The 20,142-nt window shown below is 34.3% G+C and overlaps 1 protein-coding gene across 1 annotated transcript in view; it reads left to right on the plus strand.

Annotated features, from left to right (window-relative positions):
• The window catches only part of DPH6 (diphthamine biosynthesis 6), a 172,205-nt gene that overhangs the window by 123,784 nt on the left and 28,279 nt on the right, over positions 1-20,142 (plus strand). Inside the window, exon 6 of the mRNA XM_042989216.1 lies at positions 16,319-16,380. Within this exon, the coding sequence (XP_042845150.1) occupies positions 16,319-16,380 (62 nt within the window). The remainder of the gene's footprint in view (positions 1-16,318; positions 16,381-20,142) is intronic.

Genomic DNA, 20,142 nt, shown 5'->3' on the forward strand with positions numbered 1-20,142 from the left:
TAATGGCCCAGGAGGTTGCCCCAGGCCCTTGTGTGATTTCTTCAAGACTCTATTGCATGGCCCTTGCCTTTTCCCAAATAATATGGCTTCTTTGTACTGTGTGTAACAAAATGGTAATCAGAGGTTATAGAATTGGACTAGCAAAGGTTGCTTTCGGGAGGGAATGCTACCCCTCCCCAATGGCTTCTGGCTGCACTATTGAAGGATGAAGCTTTGCCACCACTGGATGATTTCAGAACAGTATGCCACTGGCTCTGAAGGCAGTTTATCTATAGAAAAAATTTTAGAAATCATTTGAGGATAAATATATCGTACTGTTGGAATAAGCATATAGTGTGCCAAGATGACCACCTTGAAGGTGGCAGCCTTCATTTGCATACGTAAAAGTCAGTCTCATTACTCTACTACTTGTTAGTTTTTATTAAAATCTGATTTTGGCACAGAGCACAGTAATGAGAAACTTAAACTCAGTTATGGCTTTCAGATTCCATTGGATAGGTAAAAATTTTGTTACTTGCTTATCTTGCTGTTGTCTTTTGGTCTCTTATTTCCTTCTTGATTTGGGAGCACATCTTTCTTCCCTACTCTGTTAACTGTGTGTCTTGTCCATGGTGAAATTTTTTTTTTCTTTTTTTAATTTGAATGTGATCTATACTTTTGGAAGAGGTAACTTAGTGTTAGGGAAGAAAAGAGAAATTGTCCCTGAAACTTTGTTTTCAATACTTAGCAAGTTTTACAATTAATGACAGAAGTTTCTCTTGTGGCCTCTCCTCCCAAAGACTGTGCTTATTTATTTTCCCCAATAGTCTCATGTGACCTTGTTAAAGCTTCATGTAATTCCCAAATAAATTACATTTACTGGTTTGCTTCTATCTAGTATTTTATTGACATTTCCAGATAAGTTTAATAGGATGGAGAGAAACAGTGTTCTCTTTATAGACTCAGTGGGTGATTTGACCTTAGCAGGTTAACCTTATCCTGATGTTGAAGGAAGCTATTCTTAATTAGACTCTATCAGTTTCTCCATTATCACCAAGAGAGCCACTGGTCTGTAATTCTATAAATCTTAATTTGATTGTTTTTTTCTTTCCTACAGAAAAGCGACCATATTAGCAAAGTCGCAATATTTGAAAACAGTTGCTGGTTTTCCAGATACATTGCATATCCTCATCTGTAGCTCAGCCATTTCACACTTTATTTACTTCAGAAACTCTCAGTTGAATACCATCTGGTCATGGTGATTTATTGCTGTGGAATTTCTCAAGTTGCTCTATTATTTTCTCCTAGGAGATTGCTCTCTGTTACTGCCCCACTGATTTTCTCAGAAAGTGCCCTTGGAATAGTCGTTTCCCTCGTATCCTGTACAGACAAGGTCAATGCCAAATAAAACTGAATTAAACTTCTCTGCTGCTTCTTGTCCTCTTACTTGCTGTCTTTGTAGCAAGTCCTCGTCAGTGGAGAGAAAGTCAGCACTTAGTCCAACCATTCATGTTGGCTGTCTAGCCTGCATGTTACCTTTTGTATTTTTATTTTCCATATTCTCCCTTTCTTTGACAATATATTTTTGGCATTTAATTCAGAAAAAAAAGTTGCATTAAACAATGTTCTAAATACTTCCAGTGTGTTCGTAAATGTCTGTATGGACTTAGTTCTAGTTTTTTGCTTGTTTGTTTTACCCATCCACAAATTTCTCTTTTGACCTTTCAGATAATGACACGGTACATACACCTGTCATTGCCGGCATCCTTATCTGTCTTCCAAGCAGCCTGGATAGTTTTTAAACTCTTTACTTGCCTCTCTCTTAGAGGGCTGCCCACCTTTTTTTTTTTTCTCTTAGATTTTTAACATATACTTCTTATAGTTTACCCCTTTGGGTTAACATTCAGAGATGCCCATACTAATTAGAACACGAGCTTTAATTGTGCAACCCTCCCAATTGCTGAGTTCCACTCCTACGCATACTCACCTGTGGTAATTCCTGTATGTCATATTAATCTATTTCCTCTTTTGTAACTGCCCAAATAAGCCAAGATAAGGCATATTAATTATTGCTTCTACGCATTGTGCTCTTCTGTCATTCATTTGGATAATAATGGACATAATTAAAACCATTCATTGCAATAGTCTTCCTAGGAAATAATGGTGAACAGTAAAGGTTAGAAGCAATTTGCATTATTCTTTCATATTCTGTGGTTAACATATCATTTTTTACCTGAACTTTGTTCAAATAATTATTTTGTTTAAAAAGAGTTACTTAATGTGCATTCGAGTGTAGTTTAATTGCTATTAGAAATATATTTCTATCTTTATACAAAATAATTTAGTGCAAAATTTTTAAACTTATAACTTAAGTATTGAAACATCAAAAGTTGAGACTTCTGACATTTCCCAAATGTATTGTAAATCACCTACTATTTTAAATTGAGAGGGAAATAAACAAAGATTTAAATATCAAATTCTGAGTATGTGTGGTAGAATCCTTCCTTAAGACTCAAATACAAATACTGCCAATCCCAAGGTTCATAATCTCTGAGTAAAATGCCTTTTGGTCAGTCTCTAAAGGGGAGTAACAGATTATAACAGCAGAGGACATAAATGCTGGTTTTGTTCATTTTATTGCTAACACATTTTTTTTCTCTAGGTGGGGCAGGCTGTTCTAACACTAAGTTACATCCATAACTCTTTGGTGCTGGTATGCATATGTTCTTTGAATTTTTTAATAGATTGAGGTCCTTTCCATCCCAAAGCCATGGTGTGTGTGTTAATATATGTAATATATTGCCTTACAAGAAATATGTACTATATTATAATTCCAAAACCTATCTTTCTATCTTCATCTCAACGAGTAGCTCCAATTCCCTCTATTCTACAAAAATCAAAAATACACAGAATGCAATATTTACAAATAAATAAGATCTTATTTAATGCAGTTGTTATAAAAGTGAGCCCTCTAACATTTATATCTGTGTCAGACAGCTTATGCTAAAACAACTTTCATGGTAATACGTAACAGTTAACTGAAAACTCCTGGAAAGTAAGTCCACAAATCTTTTTCTATTTGTCTATTTAGTTATATGACTATTTAATAATTATATTGTCCAAGCAGATATTTGTGTTTCGTGCCTTAATACCAGTATGATTCTGTATTTGCCATGGTTGGAAAGTGAGATTATCCTACTGTAGCTGAGCACCCAACATTTATCAATTAAAATTGCGTGGAGCAAGAATATGTTATAAAGGTTGTAGGGCTTGTCCTCTGATGACTTCTCTTTCAGGTAGATACTATTGTATTGGTTGATGTCTCAAATTTGAACAAATGTATATAGGTCACAGTCAGTATAAACTTATATAAGAACCACATGAGGTATCACATCTCAAGATATGGGAGCTGAGGTACCGGCTATTATGATTCTCCCGAGTCCCCTTTACTTACTTTTCTTAACAAGTTATTCTTTCACCAGAAAAGTCTTAGGACATATTTTCTTCTGAATTTGATTCCATCTTCTGTCAAGCAAAATTTAGTTCAAGTTCTGGGTAGTTTCAGTCCTGATGTTTTCTTCCTGATTATTCAGAGATTTTTTTGTTAGTGGAGTTTGGAATGGAGAAATGTATTAGGAAATGTATTGGTCAGGGTTCTTCAGAGAAGCAGAGCCAATAGGATGTAGAAGGTGATGTATTATGAAGAACTGACTTACATGATTATGGAAGCTGAGAAGTCCCACAATCTGCTGCCTGCAAGTTGAAGACCCAAGAAAACTACAGGTATAATTTAATCCAAGTTGGAAGGCCTGAGAACCAAGGGAGCCAGTGATGTAAATCCAAACCCAAAGGCAGGAGATGTGAGATGTCCCAGTTCAAATACTGAGGCAGGAAAAGGGGAGGAGTAATGTCTTCCTTCCTCTGTGCCTTGTTCTGCCCAGGCCCTTAGGGGTTGGTTGATGCTCACCCACATGGGGGAGGGCAAGCTACTTTACTGAGACCACCGTTCGAACACTGACCTCATCCAGAAAACACCCTCACAGATACACCCAGAAACAATGCTTAATCTGGGGACCTCATGACCCAGTCAAGCTGACACATAAAATTAACCATTGCAGGAAAAAAATGGAAAAATTAGAAGCTAGTGCTCATCTTGCCCAGAATATGTTTGAAAGATTTTGAAGTGAAAATGACCAGATCCGATTTGGACTTTGGACAGCTGACTACAGTGTCAATTAAAGTTTGATATTCCTCAAAGCTCTTTCCTGTGTTTTCTCTTGTCACTTTGCATATTCTCCTTGAGTCATTTCATCTCATAGCATCTATTTCTATATTAGTATTTCTAGCCCAGACCTCTCTACTAAACTTTAACCTTTTATAATTAATTGCCAATTAGATATCCCTTCTTGGATGATTCACTGGAACCTCAAATACATTTCCGAATTGATTCTACCTTTATTTACCTTCCCAAACATTCTTCTGTTACTGTCCTGTATCTGAAGTAAATGGTGCCACCATTTTTAGCATTGTCCAGAGTCAGAAACCTGAGAATCATCCTATAGTTCATTAGCAAGTACTATATATCTTACCTATTTTATGTTGCTCTCAAATCTGTTCTTTTCCTTTTGTACCTACTGCCTTGTCAGTTACATACTCTTACTACTGCAGCAGCCCCTTTATGTGCCTTCTTACCTTCAGTCTTATTTCCTGCCAAGGAATTATACTGAAGCTAGAGTGATCTTTCTGCAAGTCAAATTAGATCCTGTCATTCCTCTGCTTATCATTTCTCTGTCTTCTCTGTGACCTTACATTCAGGTGTAAGTTCTTTAAGATGAAACTCGAGGCCCTATAGGATCTGGCTTTTGTCTACTTTTTTAACCTCAACTTTTACTCCTTCAAATACTCCCTACTCATATCAAGCTTTCAGTTTCCAGTACTTACTATGTTAAATAATACTATGAAAGTTTAGGAAGATATTTCTAAATGAAATATTTCAAATTGCTCCCTTAAAAAAAATCCCTCTGTTTGAAACCCGTATCTTTTACTTTTGATTCATTTTTTACATGCTAAAACTGTATAATCTTTTTAAAGGTAAAAAAAAAAAAGGACCATTTCAGCTATCACCAGCAAGTATTGATTATCATTAACTGCAGAATTATACTTAATATGATTTATTGGTCATTAATTTTATGGATGTCATGGATCTTAAAAGTGAATCCATAAAGTATCTGAGTTTCCTTTATGTTACTTACACTGAAGTAAAATACCAATTAATAGATTTCAGAAAGAAGTTATGTTGAGATGAGTTCTAATACAACCTCTAAGGTAAGGATTTAGTGGTCTAATAGTAGAAATGGAAAATCTAGAAAGTGAAATAACATCCTTCCCCAAATAGTCAACTTTCACAATATGTGAGTTTATCTTTACTTTGAAGATCACATAATTAGTCTTTCTTACCTGTTCATTTTTACACAGGTTTAATCATTTTATTTCTAAAATGCTCAATTATTATGGTGTGCTCAAGTGGAGTCTAGGAATAAAAAAAAAAAGAAAAGGAAAAAGTTGCATTTACCAACAAAACTGTAGAGCTTTTTAAATGAGATCTACTTGTTCTGGTGGCTGGTGAATCTGGTAGAAATAGGAAAAGATTATTAAGTGTGTGTGTGTGTGTGTGTGTGTGTGTGTGTGTGTGTGTTTAGCTTTTGAAGATACATGGGATGCTCCATTCCTGTCTGCACTGAATTTATCAAAAATTATAGGCAGACTAGAAATTGCTTCTCAGAAGGATTATACCTCTTCTAATATCACCTACTGATTTTACAGTAAAAGTCTAGGCTACAAAAGTTGATATGAGAACACAATTCATTTTACTTGACTCTTTTAAAAATAGCATTATCAAACATTTTGTGATGTTTCTTTCATATCGTATATTGGGCTGTCGTGAAGAAATAAACCTCCACTTGCTTTCATGACAGCAGATAATAAATTGACTGATATAATTCAGTTGAGAATTTGAAAAATGCATTGAAAATAATGGGGCATAACAGTGTAGGGTTAACATTTATTCATAGATGATGCAATTAAATAAAACAGGCATTAACTTCAAGGTCAGTCAGTAAAGTAATAAAATTGAATATTTTAATTGAATTGTAATTGCTTCCCATTGATACATGAAAGTAAAGTAAAATAGATGTCAGCTCTGCAAATTACGGTTCTTCCTCCTAATTAATTTCTTAATTCTGCATGGAGTTATCCAGTGCCTAGGTCTTGTTGTGGGTTTATTCATCCACCCAGCTTCCATCAAGGAATGTCTATAAGACATGATTAAATGGTTAGGGGTCAGGATTTTTAGTAAATTTTTTCTGCACTTTGGAGAAAAATGTGTTAGTAACTGTAAGTAACTTACGTATTTGAGTTCAAATTTACTCTAAATATAACAGCATCCTGGGTTCTATGGAATGTAATTATCTTCTTTATTACTATTGATGTTTCTTGATATTGATATATATATATTAACATTAATAAATGTAAACATCTCAATCAATAAAAATGTTTTCATATGGTAGATAGATATATTGAGACTTTCATTCTACCACTCACTGATTCAGGAGGTAAATTGAACAGACTATTAAGGTTTGGGGGAAGTGCAGTTTATGTCCATTCATGACCCAGGTTTCACTAGAAAAAAACACCTAAATTGAGTGAATCTAAAAAAGAAACATCTTTTTCAAGGACTGGGATAAGTTGAAACTTTTAGATAAAGTTGAATTTCTTTGAAAAAGCCCGTGAGCCATTGTGGCTTTTTCATAGGCTTTTCATAGTCCCTCAAAGAGTTTTAACATAATACAGTTTTATATAAAATAAAATGGGAACAATGACATTACAAAGATTAGGAGAGAGATTTTCAAATTATACTGAAACTGTACTGGGTCTAGATTCTTGGGTTTATTTAAAGAAAGAGAAGATTATGCCTTTTGGACTGGCTGCATATACCAGTTAAATGGCTACTGCTGAAAAATTGAAAATGGAATGAATGCGTGTATAAGATGGCTTTAAAAATTACTGATGTATTGTTATCTATTCTTATGCCTTAAAATGACTTTATGTATGGGGCACCTTGCTAGCTCGATCGGTAGAGCATGTGACTCTTGATCTCAGAGTCATGAATTCAAGCCCCATGTTGGATGTGGAGATTACAAGAAAGAAAGGGGGGGGGGAGAGAGAGAGACAGAGAGAGGGAGAGAGAGGAAAGAAGGAATAGATAAAATGATTCTGTGTAATAGAAGATGTAATATTATATAATACAAATATATATTATATAATACAAATATATTGGTACATTAGTATCTTTAGTTGTACTTAGAAATATGGGTGGATTCTTATTGGTAAAACAAGTAAATTAAACAGAGAAGGTATTAATGTTGTCTAACCATTGTGTTAAATTTTTACTCAAATATTGACTTCATTATTTAAACTGTTTCTCTCTAAACCATTTAAAGCTTAAAAGTTAAAAAGTATGTCCAATGATAAATATATTTTTTGATGCTAATCTGACCCTGACCTTCCATTCTCAATTATGAAGGACTCAATTATGAAAGATATTCAAGAATGTCAGAATTTTCCATGCATATCACTGAGTTAGAAAATACCCAAGCCAAAAATACACGAGATAAAAGACTGACATCCATGAGCTTCATAATTATAGATACGCTAACAGTTTTTTCATGTTAAAGTGATTTGTTTCTCCAAATCCTTGTTTTAAAATTATTTTAGTAATAATCTTGTTCCATTTAAGAAGAATTAAATATCATAACGACTGTACATACAATGCTACAATGTTTCTAAATGAGGAAACTTGTGAAAAAATATGTGGAAGTGTAAGAAAATTAAATATTCAAACTTTCATTATATTTATAAAAATAAGTTACAACGAGTTTTCATTTGCATGTAGTTTAATATTTATGGAATCATCAGTGTTCTAGGAAGTAAAGATTTTTTGAGAAGAGTTCTATATCTGAATATATTCTGGCATAGGATGAATAATCGTCCTACCACATCCCTGACTAATATCATCCCACGTGCAATAGGCTCAGCTGATTTAGAAGAGATCTCTGAGACCATGGTGGTTCCAGGCCATTAATTTCTTAAAGAGAGTAGCTTGAATTGCTAGTAATCTCTGGATCTTATCCAAGAAAACATTTTATAAAAACAATCTGAAATTTCATATGGGCATGTCATATGAGTAGTGATCATGAGATCCCCAATGATTTGTCACTTTCTAATGAACAGAAAAATGGAAGAAAAGACAGATTGCACTTGGACAGAGTACCCAGCAAAGCATCAGGAGAAAAGGACTGAAGTAGTCATAATCAAGTACAGTGGAATGGGTTGGCCTGACCCAAGTGTGCATGATATACAGTGTTGATTTAAAGTAGTAAGATCCATTCAAGAGAATATGTAGACTATTGTATTGAACCTAGACAAAGAGTTTCATTATAGAATTTAGACATTTTTTGGAAAAGAATTCTAGTCTATTTAAATAACATCGGATCATGAGATAAGAACCTTTAAATCATTGTTCATGCCAAAGAAGCCTACCAAAATCCCCAGACAAAACCTCCGATAAATTTACAATGTGTCTAAGCTATTTATTTCTCAGGTCCTGCCATTCTCTTGCTTTTATATGTCCAGTGAAATCATCTATTGCTTTGTGTATGTGAAATGTTACTGATTGGTTGTTTTCCCTGTGTGAAATGTCTAAAGCATCAGACTGTGAATCATAGAACCTATCATGCTCACTAAACATAACACAAACCCCATTACCATACTATAAAGACTTATACATGCAGCTTATTTCATTATTAACTCTAAGAGAAAAGAAATGTAGCTCTTTTATTTTAGCTATTTTATAGCTTTATAGTAATTTTCTACTGTAGTGAAAAGGTCTATAATGTGCTTCAGGAAAATATTTGAAAATCTTATTTAAGGTTTTAAATTTTGATTTATTTTGATATTTTTAGTGCCATACTCCAGGACTAAATAAATTGAAAATATTTCAATGAATAAGGAAAAACTTTAAATAACCAACTAATTTTTGATAAAATATACTGTGTGATGATCACAGATTCATGTGGAAAAATTATGCCTAGTGTGGCTTATGTTTACAGATTTTACTGACTATTATCTAAAGACAAGCCAAATTACTTTATCCATCATGGAATGCAACAATCTCTGAAATGAGATGTAACAGCTATTTTTATAGGTTAACAGTTTAGAGCTGAGGCCTGGTGATTCTATAATGAATTAAACGACTGGAAGAAAAATGGGAAGATTATCAGTTTGATCTTCCAGTGCCTACCTATGTAAAACCATGTCCTCTTAAATTCCCTTCATGACTTTTAGACAGGCATTTATTTATTCCCAGATCCTTACAGAGAAGCAAAATGTCAATTATTAGATTCAATCATGAGAGACTTTTAAAATGATTTTAATGATGTGTAGCCTAGTGCCCAAGTGCTGAGTGAGATAGGTTATGTTGTAAGACCAATATGTAAGAATCAAGGGTTTGGAAGGAAAGCTAAGAAGTGACTTCCAGTCATCCTGGCCTTGTACATTCATGCTTTAAAATTTCCACATTCCCATTTCAAGCCCACAGTAATAGATAAAGATATGAAGGAAAAGTATGAAAGACATAGCTGGGCTGGAAAACATAAACATCTCTGTGAAGTAGAAATGAGTACACATACAAAATGGTAAACAAGACTGAACTGTGGGGCTGTAATACAAAAGGTTAGGAAGCAGGCAAAAGCACTTAGGAGATCATAATCTTGGGGGGAAACAGAGACTGAAAGTGTCCTGTATGAAGGAGAACCTCAGAGAGATGAAGAAAAATAAAACATCCATTAAAGAAAAAGCAATCAATTAGAAAAACAAATCACATTGGAATAGCAAGAGACTGATATGAAAAGTAACCAATTACAAATATTGGAGGGGCATCTGGGTGGCTCAGAACCTTCTTGGGATTCTCTCTCTCCCTCTCTCTCTGCCCCTCCCCCATTCAGTCTCTCTCTCTCTCTCTCTGTCTCTCTCTCTCTCTCTCTCTCTGTCTCTCTCTCTCTCCCTCTATCTCTCTCTCAAAATAAATAAATAAACATTAAAAAAGAAAAGAAATATTGGAAATGAAGCATACAGTCACTTAAAAAAATCAAAAAAACTCAGTGGATAGAATAAACTCTAGGTGAGTCAAGTCAAAGAGAATGAATGAAGCAGGAAAAATAACCCAAAAGACAACATAGAGGGAGAAAAACAAATTGAAAGAGCAATTTAAAAATACTAAGATAGATTGGTAAAGGGCAATGTTTGTGTAATAGATGTTTCAGAAAAAAAATAGAAGGCAGAAAAACAGTATTTACAGACATAATGACTGAAAATTTCCTAGACTGGAATAAAAATGTAAATTTTAGAATTGAAAGTGTACATTAGGTGCTATAGGGTATAAATAAAAATAAACTGGGGCACCTAGGTGGCTCAGTCAGTTAAGATTCTAACTTCGGCTGAGGTCATAATCTCACGGCTCCTGAGTTTGAGCCCCACATCAGGCTCCACTCTGACAGCCCAGAGCCTGGTTGGGATTCTAACCCTCTTCCCTCCCCACTTGCACCTTCTCTCTCTCAAAATAAATAAAAATAAACAAACATACATTTACACACATTATGTTAACATTATAGTATGTCACAAGTACGTTGAAAACTGTACAGTTTAGCACAGAAAAAATAAATATTATATGGGAAGCACTATTAAGCTGACAGCATAAATCTTATTAGGAACAACTAATTTCTGAAGAAGGAATATATTATAACTAATCTATTATGTAATGATGAAAGTTAAATAGGATATTATCAGACATCTAAAACCTAAGAGGTTTTACCACTCACAGATCTTCAGTAAAAAAAAAAAAAAAAAAAAAAAAAATTAGTAATAAAGAATGGATTTCAGTTAGAAATAGATTGAATTCCAGGAGAAGTTAATGAGAAACAATTGTGAACATAGACATGGTAGAATATGTTGGCAGGCTTAATTTTTCTTGCCAGAACTGGTGGAAATAAGAATTAACACAATAATAACAACTGAAATGGTAGGGCTTATTTAGTACCAGTGAAAACATGCTAATTTCTCTTAGTCAAAAGGATGCTAAACAAATAGTTAGATTCATATTCTAAGATTCATACTTCTTAGATAATACATTTATTTTTTTTAATGTTTATTTATTTTTGAGAGAGAGAGATTGGAGTGGGGAGGGGCAGAGAGAGGGAGAGACAGAATCCGAAGCAGGCTCCAGGCTCTGAACTGCCGGCACGGAGCCCAATGCAGGGCTTGAATTCATGAACCATGAGATCATGACCTGAGCCAAAGTCGGACACTTAACCAACTGAGCCACCCAGGTGCGTCCCAGTTTAGATAATACATTTAGACTTTAAAAATATGGTTTTGAATGTTAAAAATTACAAGTATTTACTAAAAGAGTAGAAATTCAGTCTATAGCTTCCTAATCAGTAGAGAAAACAAACAGACAAAAATCCTTTCATTATAGCATGAAGCAGAAAAGAGCAAAGGAACAAATTTGTATAAAGCTTAACAGGAAATCTACAGTAAGATTTTTAAACTCCATTCTTTAGAGTTGTATTTATAAGATAGGATAAAATTTTTAAAAATCCAATTATATGTAGCTTATAAATGACATCTAAAACAAAAGCACATAGAAAATTTGAGAATAAATGATGGAAAAATATATGCCAGTAAAATATTAACAAAATAAAGCTGGTGTCGTAACATTGGTAAATAAGATATAAGATAAAAACCACATACGGAGACATATGGAGATGAATAGGTTGTTACTAATGGATAAAGAAATAATCTTATCAAGAAGTTTTAGAGATTATGAATGTGTATGCACATAACAACATAACTCTCAAATACATAAAGCATAATTTTTTGAGAAACCTCCATAGTGTTCCATAGTAGTTCCACCAATTTGCATTCCCACCAACAGTGCACAAGGGTTTCTTTTTCTCCACGTGCTCACAAACACTTATCTCTTATGTTTTTGATTTTAGCCATTCCAACAGGTGTAAATTAATACCTTATTGTGGTTTTGATTTTCATTTCCATGATGACGAGTGATGTTGAGCATCTTTTCATGTGTCTGTTGGCCATCTGTACGTCTTCTTTGAAAAAAATGTCTATTCAGCTAGCCGCTCATTTTAAAAAAATATTTGTTTATTTTTAGAGAGAGTGAACATATGCAGGCATATGAGCAGGGGAGGGGCAGAGAGAAAGGGATAGAGAGAGAATCCCAAGCAGGCTCTTCAAATTGCAGAGCCTGATGTGGGGCTTGATCTCATGAATCGTAAGATCAGGACCTGAACTGAAATCAAAAGTCAGATGTTAAACCAACTAAGCCACCCAGGCATCCCAGGTTGTCACCTATTTTTAAATCAGATGATTTGGGGAGAGTTTTAATGTTGTGTAAGTTCTTTATATATTTTGTATAACCCCTTACTAGTTATATTATTTGCAAGCATCTTTTCCCATTCAGTAGGTTGCCTTTTTGTTTTGTTGATGGTTTCCTTCAGTGTGCAAAAGCTTTTTATTTTGGCATAGTCCCAGTAGTTTGATTTTGCTTTTGTTTTCCTTGCCAGAGGAGACATATCTAGAAATGTGTTTCTATGGCTGATGTCAAAGAAATTGCTACCTGTTTTCTTCTAGGAATTTTATGATTTTGGGTCTCACAAATAGGTCTTTAATCCATTTTATTTTTAAGAAAATGGTCCGGTTTCATTCTTTTACATGTAGCTGTCCAGTTTTCCGGGCACCATTTGTTGGACTGTCTTTTCTCCCATTGTATATGCTTGCCCCCTTTGTCATAGATTAATTGACCTTGAATGTGTCAGTTTATTTCTGGGCTCTCCATTCTGTTCATTGATCTATGTATCTGTTTTTGTACCAGTACTAAACTCTTTTGACCATTAAAGCTTTGTAGTATGTCTTAAAATCTGGGATTGTTACACCTCCAGCTTTGTTCTTCTTTCTTGAGACTGCTTTGGCTATTAAGGGGTCTTTTGTGGTTCCATACAAATTTTAGGATTATCTATTCTAGTTCTGTGAAGAATGTTATTGGTATTTTGATAGGGATTGTATTAAATCTATAAATTGCTTCAGGTAGTGTGTACCTTTTAATAGTATTGTTTCTTCCAATCCATGATCGTGGAATATCTTTCCATTTTTTTTTTTGTCATGTTCAATTTCTTTCATCATTGATTTATATTTTTTTGGAATATAGGTCTTTCACTGCCTTTTGTTAGGCTTATTCCCAGATAGTTTTTTCCTTTTGGTACTATTGTAAATGGGATTATTTTTTTAAATTTCTCTTTCTGCTACAGAATTATTGGTATATAGGAATGCAGCAGATTATTTGTGCATGAATTTTGTATCCTTTACTAAATCCATTTATCAGTTTTAGCAGGTTCTTGGTGGAGTCTGCAGAGTTTTCTATATATAGCATCATGTCATCTGCAAATAGTGTAAGTTTTACTTCTTCTTTACCAGTCTGGATGTCTTTTATTTCTTTTTCTTACCTGATTGCTGTGTCTAGGACTTGTAGTACTATGTTGAATAAAAGGGAGGAGAGTAAACTTTCTTGTCTTGTCTTAATATTAGAGGAAAAGCTCTGTTTCTTACCATTGAGAATAATGTTAGCTGTGGGGTTTTCATACGTGACTTTTATTTGTTATGTTCCCTCTAAACATACTTTGTTGAGAGTTTTTATCATAAATGAATCTTATACTTTGTCAAGTGCTTTTTCTGCATCTTTTGAGATGATCATATAGCTGTTACTGTTTGTCTTGTTAATTTGATGTATCATGTTGATTGATTTGAAAATATTGAACCACCCTTGCATCCTTGGAATAAATCCCACTTGATCATGATGAATGGTTTTCTAATGTATTGTTGGATTCAGTTTGCTAATATTTTGCTGTGGATTTTTGTCTGTGTTCATCGGAGATATTGGCCTGTAGTTTTCTTTTTTTTTTTTTTTTTTTGGAATAGTTTGAGAAGAGTAGGTTTTAACTCTTCCTTACTTATTTGGTAGAATTCACCTGGGAAACCATCTGGACCTGATATGGTGCTTACTTTTAACAGTAATCAGAAAATTAAAACTAAAATATCTAAAACAATTATGTGTGTATTTTATATATTTCAATGTATACATGTATATTACATATATGTGTATATGTATGTATATCAGATTAACAAAGATTTAAAATTCTGACACCACTAAATTATTTTCACATTATGTGAAATATGAATTCTATGTCCCTGAAAGTGGAAGTAAAATGGTAATACTTCTTTAGAGAGTAATTTGGCAATATCTAATAGACTTGAAGATTACACACATACACACACACACACACACACGCATATATACAATAATGTATATAATTATATGTATATATTCTCCTCTGTCATAGTAATTTCACATAAAAGCATGTTCACTGCAGCATAAAAAGTACTTGTGGCAAAACAGAAATTAGAAACAGCCTTTGCCCAAGTACCCATCTATCAGAGGTGTATAATTAAATTCTGGTATACCCATATAATGGAATAGAATACAATAGTAAAAATGAATGGACAAGAGCCATAGTAATCAATATAAGTAAATCTCTTTCACAGTGTGAAACAAAAAAATCAAGTTAAAGATGACATCACTTATGTAAAAATTTAATATACATGAACAATAATAAATATTGTTTGGATACATACATTTACAGTAAAATTATAAAAATGTAATTTTAGAAGAGTGGTTACATTATAGAAGGAATAGGGGATATAGATTAAGAGTAAATATACTGGGACATTCTATTGTGTTGGTGGTGTTTATTTCTTAAAAAAAAATGTTGTGGAGGAAATATGACATGATGTTAATGCTTGTTAAATGTGGGTGGTGATTATACAGGTGTTTCTGTCAAAGCATTTCATTTACTTGTTCATTCTAAATACTGAATTGCTAAGTGGTGGTAGACGTGGAGGAACCAGACAAAGTCAGTGATTGGTTCATTTATGCGTTCACCCATCTCCTTGCAATTTTAATTTTAGTGAATAGACCATCAGAATAAGATTTTTGTGAAGGGAGTTGACTCAGAAAGTCTCCATAGTGCTACTGGTCTGAGTTTTTTTTGCTTTGAGTTTCACCTAAAAATACTCAGTGGCAGAAGAATCCTCAGTCTTTGCCTGACTTCCCTTCTTCTGATGTGTGATTATAAGAAATATCATGTTACCAAAAAAGGCATCCAACTAGGAGCAGAAAATTATTAATCAGTTTGTGTAATTAATAAGCTAAATAGTTTAATCCCCTAAGAAATAAAAATAACTTATTTAAATGAGGCTAGGCCAATACATATGTTATGGATGTAAATATCTAATTGTATTATGAATGTAATATCTAAAATGAATTATTTCATTCTATAGCAGCCATTTGGCATGTGACTTTTTCTTCACTGGCAAGTGAGTTTTGTTATGTGGGAAGAGTTTATTGTCCATACGTATCTGCCTATACCTTGTCACCTACATAAACTCTACTATATCAGTTGAACATCTCTATCTAAGATTATGCACATGCTGTTGGTACAATAACAATTTTTTCAGAGCTGTCTCTGTCTTTGCTTAGGAAATACATTATTGCACAAGTGGTCATTGAAATGAAATGTCATTTAATTTGATAATGTAACTATTTTTGTCCTTGTTCGTACCCTCCTTTGAGGTGAATTAATTATAAAAGCATAATGGTCTACCACTCTCCTATTTTCTACTCTTACTCTCAAAGTAAGAATTTTAAAGCTTAGATAGAATAGGGACACATAAGAAAATTCTCACTGTTGTCCATCAGTAAAATAATGACAATAATTAAAATACCGAGGACATAAATGACCTTTGAAATGAAACCTGTTTTCCATCCTAATTACAGTTGCTCAAAATGAATTGAAACAATGTATCTGGAAGCTGATACAGTGCAATCAAATGATTTGGTATAAAACCTTTCAAGAGCAAGAAAACCAGTTATCCAAGGGGAATAGGAAAATATATTTTACTTTAGGATCAAAGCAATTTGAAATATACATGTACTGGTTTCCTAGGCAAGGAGGGGCAGAGGGTAGGGGAATGCGTCTTTAAACATCCAATCCAATAATTATCTTTATTTTTTTATATTAAATATAACTTATTGTCAAATTGGGTTCCATACTCCAATAGTTATCTTAAAAAAAAATGTAACCTTTCTTGGCAGGTTTAGATCCAGATAAGCATCTTGGAAAAACCCTGGATCAAATGGAACCTTATCTCTTAGAGGTAAGAATTTATACTATTTCTCAAAATATAGGCCTCTAAAGGAAGAAAAAGTGAGGCCGTCATATGATGATTACAAAATTAATTTTATTTTGGAAAAACTCAGATAACATTCATGATATAGTTTTGTGAAAAAATTAAACTTCTAATGGATATAAAAATGTCTAAAATTAATTATGAAAATCATTACCAGCTTTTGGGTCTGAATAAAACAGTAAGTTATACCAAAAGGAAACTGTCCTGTAAGAAGGTTTCTTTTATTAAAATGGACATTGTATGCTATATAAAAAGTACTATATTCCTAAAGTAGCTGATGGTCTCTGTGATCATATGCTTTTCAATCAGAAATGTGAGTAGGAACTTCCTTCAGATATTATCTAATCTAACCTCTTCTCTTTTACCAATTAGGAAATTAACCTGCAGAGTAGCAAAAAAATTATTTTAAGGTTTCAAGTAACAACTGTTAAACCCATATCGTTGTCAAATCCTAAATGTGTTCTAAACATTAAAGAAAGATTTAGTTATTTTGATTCTTTTCTATTAACTGTGTATTATATTTTATGAGAGTTTGGGAGCAAATGTTATTAGTATGGCAATGATAACTAAAAGATATAATTGTAAGAATATTTTATGTCACAATTATGATGGAAAAAAAGAAAATTACCCTACTTCTATGAAAGAATGGAACTCCTCTAATAAGTTAGCATTTTATCCTCCACTGCTCTTAATTTATCAACATTATTTCTAGACATTGTTAATACTATTGCCATGATATGTTAGCAGTTACCTTCTTTACTAACTTTGTGGATTTCATATTTTCTTTCAGTTATTTGCATTTATTTTATGGTTTACCAATATGTACCAAATGCTTAGAAATCTCTGAAACATTAATTCCTTTTTTCATCAAGCGTTAGTAAGCATCTAATATGTGCGAGGCAAATAGTAAATAAAGATCAAAATAAAAATGAAGTGAGCATATATTTGCCACAAATTACATTTGATTTCTAGATTATTTGTTGTCACTTAAGTTGAGCTAAATGAACATGGTTGCTTTTTATACTGCTCTGATGGGACTCTTCTCACAGCGGCTACAGCTTCTCACAACCTGATACCTATGTTCACATCTATTCCCTACCATCAGACTAAATGTTGCCTCTGAAAAAAGCAATGTAGATAAATAACGAAATTAAGTTTATGGGGGCGAAAGAAAGAGAACTTCAGAAATGAGAGACTGGGGCTTTGGCAAAAAAGCTTTTTGCAAGCTGCTCCATAAATCTAAAGTTACAAGTTCAGGTTTCAAGCATGTAGAGTCTTTGTAGCACAGGCAACTAAGGCTTTGGGATTGCAGACCTTGCAAACACTCATCCCCTCCTGTATCTTCCTCCTCTTTCTCTTTATTGTGTCCTTCACATCATAGTAACACATACCACCGTCTCTCCCATGCCAGATTCCACCCCTCCTCCACTCTGTTTATTGCTTTAGCTGCTTCTCTTTTTTGCTTCCAAACCAGAAATTTCAGAAGTGTTCTTTATATTCGTGGTCAGTGCTTCTTCCTGTCCCAGACGCCTCACATACCTGGAGTCTGGCTTCTCTCAACACCTCCAAATGGATACAGCTCTGACCAAGATCGCCCACAATCTCTGTTTTACCAAACCCAACCAATGCTTCTTAGCCCTTATCTGACAGCTATAAACACTTCTTAAAATGCCCCCATCAGCGTCCGTGATGCCACATTCTCCTAGTTTTTCTCCTTTTGTTCTGGTTACTCTTAGTCTCTTTTGTCAGTTCCTGGTCTAGACTCCATTTTTACTCTATCACCTTTTTCTGGGTTTAATCAGTCACTCACATGGCTTTAATAACTAGCTATATTCTGATGATTCCCAAATCTTGCTTGGCCAAATTTCTCTGCAAAGCTCTGGTGCCCGGAGGCACTGCAAATTAAATCTCCACAAACTTGATGGCGGTCTTTATAGCTATACCTCACTTTTTGCCATTCATTTTGTCTTCACCTTAGTTCAGTGCCTGTCACACGTCAGGCCTACAGTATTATTGACAACCCCAAATTTGCCTCTACCTTCCGTTTCATTTCCCAAAGAATGCATTTTGCTCACTGCCTGAAGATAACTGTTCTAATATATTCTACTGTAATTGTGTTACTCACTTCAAAACTTTAAGTCCCCATTGCTCACTGGCTAAAATCCAAGTTCTTTAGACTCCCCTTTCCGTTACTTACTCTTGCCAACCCGTTAGCATGATCTTGTCTGTTCCGTCTCCGGAATATCTTCTACACCCAAGCACTTCTCACCATCTCTGTTGCTACCACCATAATCCTCTCTTGTCCGGAGTACTTCATCAACCCTTAAGTGGTCTACTTACTTCCACCACTGCCCTGCTACAATCCATTATTCATACAGATGCCAAAGTAATTTTTTAAAAGTGTAAATCAAATCATTTCAGTGCTTTGTTTAATTTAAACAGTTTCTCATTGCAATTAGAATAACATCAAATTCCTATGAGACCACAGCCGACAAAACCATGTATGATCTGCATCCACTCAATCTTCTTGGGTTCGTTTTCTGCCAGTCTCCATCTCACTCACTGGGCCAGAGCCACAGATGCCTCCTCATTACTTAAACACACTTGTTTGCCCTTTTTCTTAGAACTCTGCTCTGCCCGAAATGTTTTTTACCTCAGACCTTCACATGGCGACTGCTTTCTCATAATTTAAGCGACAGCTCAAATGCTGCCTCCTCAGAAAAGCTTTCCCAGACTACCCCAGTTTACATAGATCTCTACAAATTACCATGTTTATCTGTTTACCTGTGTATTATCTGTTGTGCCCTCACCCATCCCACTAGAACGTAAGTTCCAGTAATCTTACCAAGGTTTTTGGCAAAGATACTAGTTCTTTAGTTCTTTCCTGCAGTTGTGTGTTCATCTGTCTGTGCGTCCATTCATTGCTCTCATCCTTAAGTTACTTAGCATTTATTGAGGACCTGCTATGTGGCAGATGCTGTGGTGAGCACTAAGTATACACGATGAATTAAACAAAAAAATTCTTGTTCTTACGGAGTGGACAGTCTGCCACCGTTACTTTCAGACCTGAGAGTGAAGTTTACTGGGGACCTTGTTAAAATGTATGTACTCGTTTCCCACCATAAGAAATCTGAGTTCAGAAGGACCAGGAATCTGATCTTTAAACAAGCACTAAGTACTTCTAACACAGTGATCATATATATCATCTTGTAGTTCTTCAATACCAACAACACACTTCAAGCCCTATATTTCTAGATTTCTCTGAAAGAGTGTAAGCCTTCTTGAAACTTGTCATCCATTGGCTTCTACTACTTAAGTCTTGAAGGCTTTCTGAATATTTTCTTAGCTTCCTTTTGAGGCTTACCATATATGTCCCACCCCTTATAAGTGGTGGTCCCATCCATAGCCTTCCTCCTGTGGTGATACTAAATACCCCCCATGACTTCAGCTACCAATTTTATTCTTATGACAATTAAGACTGTTCCTCCGCCATCTTTTTATGCTCCAGACATCTGTATTCACCTGGACACCTTTCTCTCTTATATGACTCAAGCACTTCAATCTCAATTGTGCAGAACTAAACATTTCTTTGGTGACATATCCATGCCATTTTTATGTGTCCTGACCATGAAAGGTTCTGTCTTCTACCCAGTTGTCCAAGACCAAGAAACAGTGAATCATAATAAATGATTTCATAGGCTCCATTATTCATAAATAAGGCCCTGACTT

The sequence above is a fragment of the Panthera tigris genome, chromosome B3 (genome assembly GCF_018350195.1).
Source record: "Panthera tigris isolate Pti1 chromosome B3, P.tigris_Pti1_mat1.1, whole genome shotgun sequence".
Taxonomy (NCBI): Eukaryota; Metazoa; Chordata; class Mammalia; order Carnivora; family Felidae; genus Panthera; species Panthera tigris.